At 43.2% G+C, this 19,114-nt stretch overlaps 1 protein-coding gene across 4 annotated transcripts in view; it reads right to left on the bottom strand.

The window, feature by feature from the left end:
• Positions 1-19,114, bottom strand: part of SLC39A11 (solute carrier family 39 member 11) — a 261,302-nt gene that overhangs the window by 102,466 nt on the left and 139,722 nt on the right. For all 4 annotated transcript variants that reach the window (XM_083598917.1, XM_083598918.1, XM_083598920.1 and 1 more), the window contains one exon: positions 12,424-12,594. In XM_083598917.1, coding sequence (XP_083455043.1) covers positions 12,424-12,594 — 171 coding nt within the window. The remainder of the gene's footprint in view (positions 1-12,423; positions 12,595-19,114) is intronic.

Below are 19,114 nucleotides of genomic sequence, written 5' to 3'. Positions count from 1 at the left end.
AGCGTTCTCTTTACTCAGCACTGAATGACGACAAAGTACACGAGAGATGAAAATCTTCTTGGCACACAAGGTTGCACTTATAAATCCTCAGGCATGCTACTTTAATGAAAAGTCTTTAAATAATGAAAAAGTGTGATACTTTCCCCTCCCCATCAAACAACTTGCTATTTCCTGTAGAAGCTTTTGTAAAAAAAACAACAAAACCTCAACCTTGACCGGAATTTAATAGCCACTTAAATTCAGCTTCCCTTTGATAAGAAAGAAGACTCTAGAATACCACAAGTTCCCCCCAGACCCAATTAAGTCAATTGTAAAATCTCTTTCCTCAGCAAATCACATCTCTGCTAAACAAATGAGAAAGAAATTATGGAAGCGACTGACCTTCTCCTCTTAAACTGATGACACTTGGATACTAATACTCTGCAGGCCTTTGATATCATGAACCATCTATCTGAGGACATCATCATTTCCAATGGTTTCCAATGGGCTTCACAACAGTTATTGAGCAGCCTCCCAGAACTGTTTCTTTTCCAAGAGTAATCAACACCTTAGGGGGTCATGTTTCAAGGTTAGATCAATGGCTCTCACTTGGTCTGCACAAACCCTACCAACTACTCAGTATCTTCAAACTGGGGATACTTCAAGCATTTTGACTCTAGCTTTACAATGATGTTCGCTTTCAGACCACACACCCAGGTTGCAATTCCCACTTAGTTGGGAATACTTACATAGGATTGCTCTTTACTAGGCAAAACAGCAATGGGGAAGGTATCTGCTGTTTAAATTACTAAGGCTACATCGGTCAAGAAAGGAATCTCTATTTTTCAAGACTGAGTTTGTCCAGCTGGGTCCTTTATCTGTAAGTTGTTCTCCCTGAATTATCTCCTATGCCACTCAAGAATATATGGCATACATTCTATCTCCGGCACACATGTAGAAAATAAGAAAGATTGTTCTGTTACTCCCTACACTATCACAGCCAATGCTTCTAGAACAGGAAACAGAGGCAGCAGCAATTTTGATATTAACTGCATAGGTTGGGAGCTGGGAGTTCCACTTTACAGTGGCTCTGATGCTTTGTTATTGTTTAGTCGTTTAGTCATGTCTGACTCTTCGTGACCCCATGGACCAGAGGACACCAGGCACTCCTGTCTTCCACTGCCTCCCGCAGTTTGGTCAAACTCATGTTTGTAGCTTCGAGAACACTGTCCAACCATCTTGTCCTCTGTCGTCCCCTTGTGCCCTCAATCTTTCCCAACATCAGGGTCTTTTCCAGGGAGTCTTCTCTTCTCATTTGGTGGCCAAAGTATTGGAGTCTCAGCTTCAGGATCTGTCCTTCCAGTGAGCACTCAGGGCTGATTTCCTTAAGAATGGATAGGTTTGATCTTCTTACAGTCCAGTGGACTCTCAAGAGTCTCCTCCAGCACCATAATTCAAAAGCATCGATTCTTCGGTGATCAGCCTTCTTTATGGTCCAGCTCTCACTTCCATACATCACTACTGGGAAAAGAATAGATTTAACTATACGGATCTTTGTTGGCAAGGTGATGTCTCTGCTTTTTAAGATGCTGGGCTCTGATGCTAAGAGAAACTATTTCTTACACCCTGTGGGAATTATTCCCTGGGTTTCCTTAGGATTCAATATCATATTCCATGTTTTAAAAAACCCACATGAAACCACAGGTTTAAAATCATCCACATCAGTGTTTCCCAAACTTGAGTCTCCAGCTGTTTCTGGACTACAATTCTCATCATCCCTGACCACTAGTCTTGCTAGCTAGAGATGATGGGAGTTGTAGTCCAAAAACAGCTAGGGACCCAAATTTGGGAAACACTGATCTAGAGAGTTGGAATAGGTTGCAATCAGTATGCTGACTATCAGTGTTAATTCTTGTTTTCATCAGTGCCAGGTGATGTGTGATCTCTTAGACTGCCTAGATATGGATTTGACAAAGGCAAACATATTGAAGCTCAATCTTTGTAGCGATGAAGATGGTGAGATGCTCAGTCAATGCCTCCTCTTGATGGGGCCACACTCCTGCTTTATGGATCTGTTTTGTGGTCTGGAATTACACCTGGACTCACAAGTTTTGCTCCTATGTCTGACTCTTGGCATATCTGCCAATTTAAGCTACTCCTTGTGAGGTCAGATTGAGTCCTCAAGCTACCAGCAGCCTATCCCTGCGAGACCTTTGGGAGGACAAGACAATGAAGTGTTCATCCCTAATGTTTTCATTCCTAGAATTTTCTACTGCTGAGGTGTTGATGTGAAATAAGTTGTGAATATGGACAAGTGTCTCAACATTCTAATGCTCAGCTGTGAAGAGCCCAGACAGGCATTTACTAATGTGATACCAGTAAATGCTTAAAGGCAAAGAAGCAAGCCGGGGGGGGGGGTGAGAGAGAGACTTTGTCATTAACAGATACAGAAGCCCAAAATAACTGAAGACAATCTTGCCGTTTTGTTATAAATTGAACTAAATTAGCCTAATGAAACCAGAAGATTCTAATGTATTCAGTCTGAAAATCTGTTCAACAAATGTTAACTTCAAATCCAAATAACTTTCCAAAGATGTGCCATATTTCAACCCTGTATATCACAAGTCTCTCAAAAACACATTTCTCTTCCATGCCAGTGATAATGATTTAGCTGAGATTCCTGCACTGAGGGAGTTGGACAAAATGACCCTCAAGGTCCCCACCTCAACTCTACAATTCTGTGATTCTATTATCTCCTTCCTTCACAACATAAAATCAACCAATCAAGTTTGCTGTCAATACTATTAACAACAAGAAATCAGGCTACAGTATGATTCAACAAAACGAACTCACTAGAAAGTACAAATGGAGAGAGATTCAACTAAGTTTGCACTAAAAGCCAAATCTATCAAATTCACACTTTCTGAAGCAAAATGGGAACCGAAACACAGCCACCCTCCAAAAATTCACACTTACCCAAATTTAGCAATTCCAACACCAACCAATGTTCACAAAAATGAATATTCTAGGGGAAATGTGTATAAAAATGAGTATGCTGGTATAACATTAGAAAAGCATTGTATTAGGAGAATATACTTGCCAAAAAAAGTGTACATTAGTCAATTGCATTCAAAAATATGTTTATTGGGAGAAATTTGCACTAAAATGCTGAGGAATTTTTATGAGGGGTTTTTTTTTGGGGGGGGGAGAGTTGCAAATTGCTGCAGAAATGTGGAGACCTAAATTTCAGACTGGAAAACTAAGAAACCAAGCAAACTGAAATGTGTTTGTTTGTTTGACCGTTCCTTGCATCCAACTTGAAAACCAACACAATTTTTCATCAAGGTTAACTGTCTGCTATTTTGCACTCAATGTTACAGAAATTCCACATGTAGCCACTTTAGCACTTAAGAGAATTTTACCTTCGGAAACTCAATACAAAAAGAAAAAACAATTGCACAACTCAAGTTTGTGAGAAATGAGTATCTTGTTCTATTGCTCCAGTCTATTATGATATACTGTTTTCATGGCCTAAAGTGCTCATACCTGTGGCTTGTTGATGCTACAGCCTATAACTGCAGCCACTCAGAACAGCAGCCAACAATAAAGAGTGGAGGGATTCACACAACTATCCATTTGCTTAGGACTAGGCACTGATTAACGTCTTGCGGGTTATGGGTATAAAGAGAAAAAGACGACAACATGGCAAATCAGCTTGCACCTTTGGTGGCGCAAGGTGTGTGCAAGTGTAATGCAAGGCACTCAGATGTGTGATATCGAATGACCCACCACTGGCCAATAAAAGAGCCCTGCCAGTGTTCTGAGCAAGGCTTTGGAATGTACTCCATTGGTGAAAAGCTATGCTGCAAATTAAGTACCATATATACTCGAGTATAAGCCAACTTTTTCAGCACATTTTTTATGCTGAAAAAGCCCCCCTCGGCTTATACTCGAGTTAGGCAGGCAGTGGCGGCGGAGGGACGAGCGGCCCGAAAGGAGCCCTTTTTGGCTGCTTGTTCTTCCTCCGCTGCTGCTGCCGCCGCCACCAGGTTTGTGGTGTGGTGAACCGGCTTATACTCGAGTCAATAAGTTTTCCCAGTTTTTTGCACTAAAATTATGGCTTATATTCAGGTTGGCTTATACTTGAGTATATACGGTACCTTAACATCCGGACCCTAAATGTTCTATTGCACCCTTTCTCAGCCTTGGATCCCCAGATGTTGTTGGACTACAACTCTCATCATCCCTAGCTAGCAGTACCGGCGGTCAGGGATGGTGGGAATTGTCATCCACCAACATCTGTGTCGCCAAGGTTAAGAAAGGCTGTTCTAACAGGTTCATTTGCCTGCAACACCACTGCAACAGCATCAGAATCCCAGTTGATTTAACATTTAATGTTAGGTAGGTGTAGCAATCGATGCATTGCATTCCAGTCACATTATTTCTCAATGCAGCCCAGAGTTTTTTTAAAAAAACCATTCATTTTGTTACTCTGCTCCTTCTTTTTCCAGTTTCTACAGTTGTTGATCCTTCCACGCATACCAGTCATACATGTGCAGCTGATCTTATTTACTGACACTACAAGGCAGCATATTGCTAAGAGAAGCCAAAAAGCTATGGGGGGACGACGACTTCGAGTGTGCAAATTCCCTCTTCCTATCTTTAAGTCAGATTTTTAAAAGAAGAGCAGAATGGTATTTAGACTTTTCTTTTACACCTTGCTAATTGTTGTTTGCAGTAGATCCGTAACATTTTAATTCATTTCAATTTCTCGCCACCACAACCACCCAACAAGCAAAGATGGACCAGAATAAACAGGCTCTGATTAAATGCATAATTAATGTTCCGTGAAAAAAAATGGCATCTAAGAATATGAATTAGCAAGTCCTACTCCGCCATTTGGCAGCTCCTGTCTATATCAATTTATTCCCTTCATTAGTTCCTGGCTCAGAGCAAACGAACAGGCTTTTGCTCCGACTCCTGAAGGCAGTAAACATGAAGCAGGCATGTAAAGTGGATTGTGCCCTGCTCCATTATCTTTCCCACATGTTATCTAGCTACAAGCGGTGTTATCAGAAATGAAAAGAGCATTCTTTGCCAGAAGTTACAAAACAACATGAAGCAGAAAGTACCTATGCCTCAGGCATTAAACTGTGGAAGGAAGGATGGAATCACCAATGCTCCCATTTGTATAAGCGTTGTTTTGCATCTTATACCAGTTTAAAAAATAAGGATTCCCTGTGTTCTCAAAAGCTTACAGTCTACTAAAGCTCCCTCCATCTTATCCTATTTTACAAAAAAATAATAAGTGTTTTAACATATTTCCATGGAAACATTAATGTATTAGAAACTACATTTCTTGTAATTCCTATGATATTTGTATGTGAAAGTGCCACAATTGCTGTAAGAGTTCACTGCTTACATGTGCAGTGCAGAGATTTCAGATCACATCACAGGAAAGCCATTTGTATGTTGTGAGTGTGTGTGTGTGTGTGTGTGTGTGTGTGTGAGAGAGAGAGAGAGAGAGAGAGAGAGAGAGAGAGAGATGAAGAAGAAGAGTTTGGATTTGATATCCCGCTTTATCACTACCTGAAGGAGTTTCAAAGCAGCTAACATTCTCCTTTCCCTTCCTCCCCCACAACAAACACTCTGTGAGGTGAGTGGGGCTGAGAGACTTCAGAGAAGTGTGACTGGCCCAAGGTCACCCAGCAGCTGCATGTGAAGGAGCGGGAAAGCGAACCTGGTTCCCCAGATTACGAATCTACAGCTCTTAACCACTACATCACACTGGTTCCAAGTTTGTATTGTGGCATAAGGTGTGGTCCACACATGTAACAGTGTATGTTGGAAATGGGACTGCAAGGTAGTGAGGTGACAAGAAAGGACGGTGCCACTTTGGTCTTATTCTTTTTAAAGGTACTTCATTAAAAAAAAAAAATTCCTTATAAGTAGATAACTAGCTTAGCAAAAAGAATGCTGGTCTAGAACACTGGTCTTCAACTGGTACATCATGAGCCACTATCAGGTCACAGCCTGATCTAAGATGGGTTGCAGCAGCAGCAGCACCTTACCAATATATGGTTAAAAATAAATGAAGAAATGGGTCCACACATGCATGTTTGGATTAGAGGTTGGTCATCGGAAAAGGTTGAATACTACTGGCCTAGAAGAAGTTCTTTTATCAACATGAAATGAGAAGCGGACGGATAATGTATTATTTACTTGTTTGCTTGCTTGCCTAATATAACAGCATTTTAATATAGCAGAAGTGAGGAAGCTTTGACCCTTTGGATGTTGCTGACCTCCAGCTCCCATCAGCCCTGTCTACTGGCCATGCTTCCTAGGATTTATGGGAGTTGTAGTTCAGCGACACCTGGAGGGCCAAAGCTTTTCCTACCCCTGATATATATATGCCAGCTCCCTGCTCCAAGGGGCTCACCATCTAAAAGAGGGAAACAACTGAGGAAGGGAAGAAATGGAGGTATGGGTAGGCAAGGGAAGAAGATGTGACCACTTCAAGGACATACAGTGGTACCTCAGGTTAAGTACTTAATTCGTTCTGGAGATCCGTTCTTAACCTGAAACTGTTCCTAACCTGAAGCACCACTTTAGCTAATGGGGCCTCCTGCTGCTGCTGCACCGCCAGAGCACGATTTCTGTTCTCATCCTGAAGCAAAGTTCTTAGCCTGAAGCACTATTTCTGGGTTAGCGGAGTCTGTAACCTGAAGCTTTGTAACCTGAAGCATATGTAACCCGAGGTACCACTGTACTTTGACTTAATTACAAAAATGTACAGGGACTAGGGAGAACAGGCTGCTTCGGCAGGGGTGGAACGGGAGAGAAAGAAGGGCACAAATGAGGGTCTAACAATAAGCATGGCACTGATTTGGCTTCAATGCCTTTGAAAGCATTAGCCCCTTGAAAAACCACAGATCAGGTGCCTAACTAGTTCTTAACCACTGATCCGGTGGTAGTGCCCAACAACAGCCAAGCACCTCTTTGTGTATCTATCAAGGGACAAATATATTCCTGAAGCACAAAGATAAGTCAAAGCAGAGCCAGGTTTACTGCAAGTTTAAGCCAATTGGAGCTGATTTTAGACTTTTCGAAAGCACTAGAAGAATAACATCCAACACAAACATTCCCTTTTGCTCCTGAAACAATTGGCGCAGGGTTATTAAAAGCGTCAAAAGCCTCAAGAGCACACCTACAAGAGCAGAAGCCTGGCAAAGAGAGGCTCGATGCATCTGAATGAACTTGGGTTCGTTATCCAAGAAGCAGCCTTGGCCAGTTGCCTGTCGCTGGAACTCACCTGGTGCTCGACTAACAGAAACTGCATGCCATTTCCAATTTATTACAAGCCTTTCAGACCTGGCACTAATAAGAAGTTGCAGCACCCCAGAACGGCTGCCTACATTTGCAAGGAAATTAGCTGTGGGATGGCAGAGGGATCAGGTTGATAGGCAAGGCACTTGGTGGTATATGTTGCACCTCAGAGAATATATGTTGGTGTAACCTCCATGGTGGAGATCACAAGTTCCAATCTTCTAGGATAAATACAATATATTTGGGGACAGGGAGAGAGCTTTGTTATATAGAAGCCTGCTTTCCGATAAGATATCCAAAATGTTTCCTTTCTCCTTCCTTATCTACATTACCTCCCAGCAAGTCAGAAAAAAACTAGTGTGCAGCGCACTGTGGCTTGTTCACACGATAGTGTTCCCTACCCACCACCCCACTTAAGCAGTCATCTCCAGACTCCCCACAGTACATAGCTTGCAATCAACCATGCCATTTTTGTCTGCCCTTACCCTGCAACACAAGGCACAAAGTTCTACAATCAAGACAGCCCTATCACTAAATCTATAATTTTTGCATAGCAACTCTTTAGGGGCTTGCAGTTTTTGGTTCGGCTTGGTTGCATCTGAGCTCTTGCAACTGTTTGCACCGCAGACTAGTTCCGTGGCTCCAACTCTATCGACGTGTTGAAGGTTCAAGCTTCTCCTCTCTCTTTTGTGCAAAGGTGTGGGACTTTGTGGCCTTTTTGATGACGTCCAAGCTTGATTAGTAAAGGCCACCTGCCTATCTTAAAGAGTGCTAAGCCTTCTAGCTTACTGGAAGGGGAAGCAGAGAATGAAACCGTTTACTCTGTGGACTGTGGGTTGCAAGACAAACACACCGTCCACTAGCTGACCTGAAATATAAATTCTGACAACGCTGCTCTCTCACACCGCTAGCAACATTACAGAGAAGAAGAAACACATTAATGCCATGACCTTTAAGGAGCAGGAGATCATTTCCAGGGCCTCTATAATTGCCTGAAGGCAGCTTTGTGCTGTATAGGAACATAAAAAGGTTAGGCAGGTTCTTTCAAGATTTCTCTCCAGCAACAGTGAGACTATTGTCATTAACCTACTGCCAGGAGAAGTGGGGAAGAAGCACTTTGTTTCTGTCTTTTACAAAAGGTCTTTCCTTTTTTTTTGCTTTGAATTGAGAGACAATAAAAATAATTCACTGCTGCCCAGCTGACAGAGCAGCAGGACACCAAGTCACTAAGGTATATCTACTCCCTGCCTCAATCACCATTTGAAGCCATGATTCTTGACAGTTATGAAGGAGGGGTGAAATCCAGCTCCCAGCGCTTGACCTTTCACAGTTGGAAGCCAAGCTGCACCTTTTAGATCTAGCTGCTCCCTGATTTCAGCACTCATGCTGTTCCTGAGCTTCACACAGCAAATGATGCTTCCACAATAGAAGACTGCACAAACAATCCTTTTAATCATCAGTAAGGATTAACACTTTCTGCCCTTTGCCGCAGCGTTGTTGTTGTTTAGTCATTTAGTCGTGTCCAACTCTTCGTGACCCCATGTACCAGAGCATGCCAGGCACTCCTGTCTTCCACTGCCTCCCGCAGTTTGGTCAAACTCATGTTTGTAGCTTCGAGAACACTGTCCAACTATCTCGTCCTCTGTCGTCCGCTTCTCCTTGTGCCCTCCATCTTTCCCAACATCAGGGTCTTTCCCAGGGAGTCTTCTCTTCTCATGAGGTGGCCAAAGTATTGGAGCGTCAGCTTCACAATCTGTCCTTCCAGTGAGTAGTGTTGCCGCAGTGTTACAAGGCATAAATTCAGCAAGAACGTCTTCTCCCCAGTTCTAGGCTAAGAAAGCTACATTACGTGAAAATCTACCTCTCATGTAGGCTGTATAAGAGGAGCATGAGAAGAGTCCTGCTGGATCAGGACAATAGCCCTTCTAGTACAGTGGTACCTCGGGTTACATACGCGTCAGGTTACAAACACTTCAGGGTACAGACTCTGCTAACTCAGAAATATTACCTCGGGTTAAGAACTTTGCTTCAGGATGAGAACAGAAATCGTGCTCCGGCAGCACAGCGGCAGCAGGAGGCCCCATTAGCTAAAGTGGTGCTTCAGGTTAAGAACAGTTTCAGGCTAAGAACGGACCTCCGGAACGAATTAAGTACTTAACCTGAGGTACCACTGTACAGCCTCCTGTTCTCACAGTGGTCCACTAGATGCCCATAAGAGGCTTGCCGGCAGGACCCTGAACGCAACAGCAATGTCCCCATTTGTGATTCCCAGTAGCTGGCGTTCACAGAATCATGGAGTTTGAAGGGACCACAAGGGTCATCTAGTCCAACCCCCTGGAGCAGTGCAGGAATCTTTTGCCCAACATGGGGCTCAAACCCATGATCCTGAGATTGAAAGTCTCATGCTCTACCAACTGAGCTGTCGCAGCTGATCTGCACCTTAGCCATCAAGGTTCGTAGCTACAACGCAGTGTGTCCTGTGCACACATAAGTAAAAAAGATGAGAAATTGCAACCTGGCCATAATCATTTGAAAGGATTTGGAAAGTCTGTGGAAAATGCCCCCCAGTGAGAATGTGAGCCCTCCGTTCTTTAGGCTCACCTAGGTTTATATGTCGGAATTGGCAACATCAGGCAGGTGCTTGAACTTTGCTATCAAGTCTTTGCTGGCCTCAGGCAGAAAGCTGGAGAAAGCAGTCTTCTGCTTGCTGGCTCACAGAACAGCTTAATAATATTAATGGGCTTTCTGGAATCTAAGAACCAAGGACTTGCCAAGCAGATTACTGACACTCTCCTGGTGTTTGTCTGGTGGCAGAACTGCTCTGTCTTTCTTGTCTTTGGGCTCTCAGAAGGTTGTCCTGCTGTCTTCACTTTGCAAATGATGCCCCGGGAAGTACTGTGTCCAGATTGTCTTCCACAGGGCTAAAAAATTTTTTTTTCCTTTTCCTTTTAATTGGCTTTTGTTACCCAAGAATACGAAAGAATATTTAAAAAGATTCTTATTATTATCAAGGTGTAAAGAAGAGTACAAGAGAAAATGATACAAAAAAAGAGAATCCTAAAATGACTTAATCAGGGGTGTCATTATCCTTCATAAATACTAAGTGCAATATATTATTACTATGCTTAGTGAATCTATTGCTTTCACTGGCAACCAAACTGATATAGTTCCTACTTTATCATATCCCACCTACATCATATAATTTATACCAATTGCAAGAGTATAAAATCTATGCAAATCCAAACCATTCCTAGCTTCACTTACTGAATTTGGCCCAATTCTTTATACTCAGCATGTCCTTATAACTTTGCTCTTAATTTAATTACCAGCAAGTGTTCCCATAATTTCCTTACTCGTTCTATTTTAATTTAAAAAAATTTTTACACTTCTTCCAGTAAAAAGGTAAAGGACCCCTGACCGTTAGGTCCAGTCGTGGCCGACTCTGGGGTTGCGGCGCTCATCTCACTTTATTGGCTGAGGGAGCCGGTGTACAGCTTCCAGGTCATGTGGCCAGCATGACTAAGCCGCTTCGGGCGAAACCAGAGCAGCGCACAGAAACACCATTTACCATCCCGCTATTTATCTACTTGCACTTTGACGTGCTTTCGAACTGCTAGGTGGGCAGGAGCTGGGACAGAGCAACGGGAGCTCATCCCATCATGGGGATTCAAACCGCTGACCTTCTGATCGGCAAGCCCAAGAGGCTCAGTGGTTTAGACCACAGCGCCACCTGCATCCCTACTTCTTCTTCCCGTGTCTAGCATATATTATCCACACAAAAGTAAGTATATGCAACACCTGTGTCTGGTATTTCTTTTGGCATGCTGTGCTTGACATAATTTAACAAGCATAGCAGTAGGTTAGTTGTTACCAGGATCTGAAAATTAAAAAATAAATTATAGCTTCAGCCACCATGCACCAACATCCTTCTGCTTGAAGACATTTCCACAAGTTAAAAAGACCTGATCTCAAAGGATTCAGTGCACTGCCAAAAACTTCAGCAAGGAGGTGGAAATTGACTGAGCCCAAAAATCTTCATTCACCATTCCAGCGCTCCATTCTATATTTCCAACGCAGCTACGAAAAATTCACAGAGCATCTCAGCACAACCTGCTCTTCATTCCTTAGCTCAAGCTTCTGTTTCTCTGTCTGTCTCTCCAATGAACAGCAGCAGCACAATGCTTTACACCAATGTTTCCCAATCCTGGGTCTCCAGCTGGACTACAACTCCCATCATCCCTAGCTAGCAGGACAAGTGGTCAGGGATGATGGGATGATAGTCCAAAAACAGATGGAGACCCAAATTTGGGAAACACTGCTTTAGACTCTGCCGATCCAAAAATTCTGCTTCCCATGTGTCATTTTGGAGAGGGAAAACTTTAACATCTAAAATATCTCCATCTATTCAAATGGAATATAAAAGGTAAAGTGTTATAGGCTATTCTTAAAAGAGATGTGTTGCCCATTCCCATATTATCTTGGGTTGCATGAAGTCAGACTTAAAGCATTTATTCCTCCAAAAATTCCCAAAACAACTAAGAATATGGGACAATTGCACTTGGGGTGTGTACTCTTCGTAATTTTCTTTTGAACTCTTCAATACTCAAGATACAGGATTTAAAATAAAATTAGAAATATTAAACATAAAACCTGCTGAAATAAATTGCAAGTTTTGTCGTTTCCTAAAGATTTAGGTAGATTTAGTAGCAATAATATGTTTGTTTGCTTCCAAGTGGGGATGTGGTGGGGATGCACACATTTGCTAATTGTTGAACAAATCCAAAAAGGCACTTAAAATTTCACTCTGATGCCACTGAAGCAGATAACAAAAGCTGTATTATTTCAAAGGATTGTGAGTTCAGTTGAGGGTATGCATAGGGAAAATTGTGAAAAGAAAAGAAGGTTCCTAAATTGTGAAGTCATTTTCTCCAGGCTGTCCGGTTCTTGGAAGGACAACACAAAACAGTGTGTTTAAACAGTGAAATAGAAATAAAAAGAATGCATGTCACTCTGAAAACTCTATGGATTGCACTTAGCAACTCAGATTAGCTCCACCTCCTGAACAACTAGGGTCTTCAAGAGTGAGACACTGGCACTAAGAAAGAGTTTGGTGCTCACCTGGAATATTGTGTATTGTTATTGCTAAGATGAGCAGCAGGATCCGCCTCCAGCTATTGCTTGCTGGCGCTGAAATGCTGTCTCTGAGATTTTGGGATGGAGCAGGAACATCTGGCTGAGGAGCTCCAGCACCTTTCTTCCTCTGATAAGGTTCCCCATTTTCACCTTTATCTAGAGCAAGAAGAAGAGAAACAAAGTGACTTTTTAAAAAATGAAAAAGGCTAGGGTTCAGTCTTAGATAAGTTTAAAAACAAAGCAATAGAGGGAAATGGCTAATAATAATAATAATAATAATAATAATAATAATATGCCTCTATTACAGGTTCTGAGAGGATAAAACTTGGGGCTCACAGGCCACAGCCTGAATACTTAGCACCCCTCAAAAATCTAACTAGACAGTCAAACTGAAGTAAAGCAGGATTGTAAAGGCTAAGGAACTGGGAGTAGCGTGAAGTCACAGAAGAGTCTGTGGCACAACATGTAACAGAATCAAATTCCACGCACACAACAACTGTGTCCCTTCTACCTTAGGGTAGAAAACTCCTGATGCATAAGAACCATCATGTACCATATTTTTCGCTCTATAAGACGCACCTAGTTTTAGAGGGGGAGAACAAGGGAAAAAAATATTCTCTCCCTCTCTGTGCAGCGCCCCTTCAGCGAAGCGGCAGGAGAAGCGGAGCCCCTTCTGTTTCTCCTCCCGCTTCGCTGCGCAGCGCCTCTCCAGCGAAGCAAAGCCAGGAGAGCAAGAGAGGTCGGTGCGCACCGACCCCTCTTGCTCTCCTGGCTTCAGGGATAGCCGCCTGAAGCCTTCGGAGCGCAGTGGGAGCGCTCCCGCTGTGCTCCAGAGGCTTTGCGTTGCTTTCGCTGAAGCCATGGAGCCTGCATTCGCTCCATAAGACGCACACACATTTTCCCTTACTTTTTAGGAGGGAAAAAGTGTGTCTTATAGTGTGAAAAATACGGTATTTATACAGCTTGTAGCAGGGAGAAATTGGGCAGGTTCAGCTTCTTCCATCGCTGTGCTGCAGGGGTCTGGAGATCCATTCTTTTCACCTGCTTCTGGGAGCAGCATGAGCTGTAGAACAAAGCTGGAAGGCAAAGAGGTTGGGCTGAACTGTCACCATACTGTAATGAAGCACGCAGCTCCTTCTGAATAGTTCTTTGCCATGAAGCTATTAAATGAACAGCAACTTCTTTCAGGTCGACCTACTGCTGCCAGCATAACGCTACTACAGGATAAATGGGAGGGTTATTATGGATTATAAGACAGAAGGTGAAGGTGCATGGAACTTAAATCATCTCCCAAGCAGATCTTCACCCATACACTCTGTGTGTGTGTGTGTGTGTGTGTGTGTGTGTGTGTGTGTGTGCCTGCAGATTAACACAGATTTATTTTCTTATAGATTCTACCCAAGGGAAGGCCTGTAACCCAGCAAGAGGAATTCACCAACCATACATGGAAGCCTACCCGGGACATGATAAATGAGGCATTACTTTGGGATGATGTGGGTCGCTTTATAGGAATAAATATCAGCATGCATGGCATTTTGCAGCATGCCCATAAGAAACAGGCCCTGCCCCAAGGACCTTACAATCTAAAAGTGGGATAATGGAAAGGGAACAGAGGAGAACGCAACTGAGAGGTAGTTAACCTTTGTTGCAACAAGGGGATGGAACGACCGTTTGCTAACATTTTTCTGATATTTTGCTAGGACTCTTCCTGCCCAACTTTTTCCTCTCAGGCACAGCGCTTGTTGAAAAGGTCCCTCTGATTTACCAGCCAGCAGAAGTAACGCAAATGTAAATTAGGACAATAAAAAGGGCAAAACATGCAGCATTCTGAATTGCGATAAAGAAATTCTTTCCATTTACCCACTAAATGTTAGGGAAAGCCGAGAAATAAAATGATGGAGGTAGCTGTTCCTGAACTTTACATAGGCAACAGCTGTGCTCAGACCGCAATGAAGATTTGACATTTTAGATGCATTTTACACTCTTTTTCCCTCCACCCAGCTTAATTTCCTAGCAGACCAGCAAGTGCCAAAAGGCATTTGAAGGAGGTTCTGAATTAATGTCAATTGCTTCCCATGCAGCTTAATGCTAAACTGTCATGTTGCACTTAACTTGGTGGCCATTAAGAAAGTGTAGCATATTAAAAATGCTTCTGCAAACGAGCACGTGACGCCAATAGAGAAAAGGCAAGGTCTCTTTTAAACCTGCCATTCAGAATGATAGCACTGAGGGAGAAGTGGGAACAGCTTAAAAGGATTCATCGGTGCAAGAAAAGGAACATGGCCTTGTGAAGGGGAATATGGCCTTGTGAAGGGTTCAGTGCAAGTTAGTCCATCATGCTTTAGACCAGAGCTTTCCAAACTGTGTGTCGCGACATGTTGTTGGGCCGCCTGCAGTGTGTAGGTGTGTCGCAAAAACGCTCCCCATTCTCCTCCCAGGCTGTAAAGGGGTGAGTGTAATCCCCAAAAACTGAATTACTGTGTCACGGAATGACACAGTACGCTCCCCATTCTCCTCCCAGGCTGTAAAGGGGTGAGTGTAATCCCCCAAAACTGAATTACTGTGTCACGGAATGATTCACGTCTAAAAAGTGTGTCACCAACATGAAAAGTTTGGAAAGTTCTGCTTTAGACTATCAGTGCTGCAAAGTGCCAATTAAGCATATGGTGATACATAGTGACCGCCTTGATTTTCAGCTGTGACCGTGTCACTTTTCAACCGTATTAATTAATGACTATGTATTGCATCCAACAATCTGCAGAGTTCTTCCCATGTAATAGGACTTTCTCCTTCCTCCCACTCCCTCTGCCAAAATATTGTTTTTTAAAAAATCTGTTCTAGTGAGTCCCCCAGCCCTCTGGAGTAGACTTTGAAGAGGAGAGTGCAGGGGGTGTCCTATTTGAAGCAGCATAATCTAAGCTCATGTGATCACAGAATAAACCACACATCCAAATAAACAGGGCACACAGTCAGTTGCAACTGAAGTTTGCCAGACACAGTCACATCCAACTCAGTGTGACTTACTTCTGAATAAAACCGCTCATGGTTGTGCTATTAAGTTTACCAGAGCATGATCACAGGCCACTTTAGTGGTAGTGGGATCCATTTCCCTCTCCAGGAAAGATAAACTTATTGTAATCTAGTCTCAGACATTTCTCTCTTCTTCTTTTTTGAGGGGAAGAGGCGAGCTACTCAACAGCAATGTCCTGGACCATGTGATGACACCAATATTGTAGCAAAGGCTATCCCATGAAGCATGTGAGAAGCCCCACAAAATCAAGAGGTAAAGGTAAAGGAACCCCTGACCATTAGGTCCAGTCGTGGCTGACTCTGGGGTTGCGGCGCTCATCTTGCTTTATTGGCCGAGGGAGCCGGCATACAGCTTCCGTGTCATGTGGCCAGCATGACTAAGCCGCTTCTGGCGAACCAGAGCAGCGCATGGAAACGCCGTTTACCTTCCCGCCGGAGTGGTACCTATTTATCTACTTGCACTTTGAAGTGCTTTCGAACTGCTAGGTTGGCAGGAGCAGGGACCGAGCAACGGGAGCTCACCCTGTCGCGGGGATTCGAACCGCTGACCTTCTGATCGGCAAGTCCTAGGCTCTGTGGTTTAACCCACAGCGCCACCTGTGTCCCACAAAATCAAGAGGAGTGAATGCTAAATGAAAGGAAATGTTTTGGTGACACTGTAGGAAGCCACCACCACAGCATTCCCAAGAACAGTTGTAAGACTTATACTCAGTGCTCTCATCCAGTATTAACATCATCTGCAAAGCATGACCCTTGTCATCCACCTACAGAAGCAGAGTAGTTGAAGTAGATCTGCCTTTCACTGACAGATTGTTCTGCATAGCATGTCTGCCTATGCGCTTGCCGCAAAGCAAGGTACTCCCTACATCCCAAGAGAGGGCCTCCCTGCAGCCTAATAGAGCTGTCACACCTCCAGTTGTCTAAGTATTCTGTTTGTCACTGTGACCCTTTATATCTCAATCTTTTCTCCACAGGAGGAAGCATAGCCCATGGTTGTCAAATATATTCACAGCAGCCAGGAAATAATTCAGAGCATCATTAGGACATGTGGGAATAAACGTCTGCAGACAGGAGACTGAATAATAAGTGTGCTCGATGCAAGGAATGTGGAAAGGCAGCACAAGAACAAAGCCAAGCAGAAGTATCTGTAGAGAAGCAGCCTAACAGCCTGTCATCCTCTCAAATAGCATGGAGCAGGGTACCAAAAGTGGTACCCTCCAGATATTGCTGGACTACAAACTCCCATCATCCATGATCCCCAGATATGTTGGCTGTGGTTCCTGGGAGTTGTAGTCCAACAGTATCTGGAGGGCAGCATATTGACTATCCCTGGCATGGAAAGTGCTAAAGACAGATAGACTCCAGGGCTATGGAAAGAGCCTTCTGCTTCACAGGGAGCTGTCCAGCACCACAGAAATCCAACAGGACATTGGACAGTTCCGAGCTTGGCCAGGTAGGCTCTGATGGACCAAGATTCTCCATCCCTCCCTCGCTCTCCCTCTCCACAATACGTAGTCTTTATTTAGGCCCTTATTCAACTAACCTAGCACACTTGTGGAAGCTAGCAAAAGGAGTCCCATCAGCGCAATGGGGGTCTTTTGTCAGGTCAGCTTCACCTGCTCAATTCTTACTGCCTCTTAAGCACAGATCACGCCTTCATGGCTACAGTATTAGACCAGGGATAATTACTGGATGTGGGTGGCTCTGTGATCTAAACCACTGAGCCTCTTAGGCTTGTCGTTGGCAGTTTGAATCCCCACGATGGGGTGAGCTCCCGTTGCTCTGTCCCAGCTTCTGCCAACCTAGCAGTTCGGAAGCATATCAGTGCAAGTAGATAAATTGGTACTGCTGTGGTGAGAAGGTAAACGTGTGCTCTGGCTTCTGTGTGCTCTGGCTTCTATCATGGTGTTCTGTTGCACCAGAAGAGGTTTAGTCATGCTGGCCACATGACCTGGAAAGCTGTCTGTGGACAAACGCAGCACCCCATAGTCGCCGTTGACTGGACTTAACTGTCCAGGGGTAATTTACCTATTATTTTATTTACCTCTCTTATGTAGCTTTTGACTATGTCTCTAGCTGATCTCTACAACAATGGCATTAACTTCTGGCCAACAGACCACCAACTCATGACAGCAACCTAAGAGCTGTTATCAGGACGGATGGGCATAAATTATCCATTTAGATCACCAAGGAAGGTAGATTTAAATCAAGCATTCAGCTTTCAAATTAGTTTCTTTTCTGAAAAAGTATTCATACTAACTGAATGCTGTAATGCGTATCTGCTTGCCACAAAATGGAACCATTTTATTATGCAGCAGCATAAACTAAAATGTCTGTTCATGCAACCCATCTGCCCTTTCTGCTATAGAATTTATACCCACTTGGGGAACAAATTGTGAAAATAATTGTTTCTCTTTGGCTTCTGTTTGGACATTCAGACTCAGTTCCCAGAACTTTCAAGTCACAAGGGTTTAGTAGTTGCTAGGCAGGAAACCATTTCTCCATGACATAGGAAGATCCACATTGTTTTGTTGACGAGCTAAATATTCATAATCTGTATAATAGCTTCAGTTTGCTTTACTTGTTTCATCCATAAGCCACAACGATGTTCAAATTAATTACAGAAAAAGGCAAAAAGCCAGCAGCCACAACCAAATCAATAAGCAAGCAAAAAATATTTTATGTTCAACCACACTGCTGGTTCATGAATTAAGCAGGAGCGAAACAGAATTTAAAAAGCAACAAGATAAAATCCAAGATTAATACAGATGGCAATCAAGCACAGAAGCATCAAGAGAATTCTGTCACAATATGGTCAACAATCTGCATAATAAAGAACACAATTTATGACCTATTTGGGTAATATTCCTAATGCTTGATCACTTTTTGCTCCTTGGTAATTTTTACATGTAAAATCATGCTTTAATGCATATGATCTAGGATGACTCATTCACTTATAAATATCACTAGGGTGATAAACATGACCATTAGATCTTCATCTGAGGCCCTGCTCCACATCCCTTCCACTGAGGGAGGCTCAGGGCTTGGGGGCCTTTACTTTTGTAGCTCCATAGCTATGGAATTCTTTCTCCAGGGAAGTCCACCTAGAACCTTCACTGACATTTTTTCAGAGCCCGGTAAGGACTTACTCCCTGTTCTGGGTCTTTGATGAACTGAGCTGATAGTTAAGTGTGCTACCCCAACTTCCTGCTGCTGTTACTGGGGGGTGGGAGTGTTGCACAATGTATGGAAATGTTGGTGTTTTATATCAGTATCAGTATCAATATCAAGCTTTATTTCAGTCACAGACCAACATACATATAAACTGAACACATAAGACTTAAAACAGGTAAGGGATTAAAAACTAATAGTTAAAAGGTGATTATATCATACATAACTTGAAAAGACAGAAACAAGGACAAACAGTTAAAAGCGACTATAAGGGAGGAAGCGTGAAGAAGCACAGGTCTTGCATTTTGGGCCTAGTTTGTGGCACACACCATCCTTTGAAGGATATCCATCACGGCAGCGCAAAATCTAGCAACTGAGTATGTAACGTCTGGGTTTTCATCTTCAAGTAGCAGGGAGGTATAAAGTTGTTTTGTGTGACCTGGAAATTTATGTAGTATAGGCAAGATGAACCTAG

The sequence above is a fragment of the Podarcis filfolensis genome (genome assembly GCF_964270895.1).
Source record: "Podarcis filfolensis genome assembly, chromosome: 2".
NCBI lineage: Eukaryota > Metazoa > Chordata > Lepidosauria > Squamata > Lacertidae > Podarcis > Podarcis filfolensis.
Note: the sequence above shows the minus strand (reverse complement) of the source record. Positions and strands in the feature narration are given on the sequence as shown.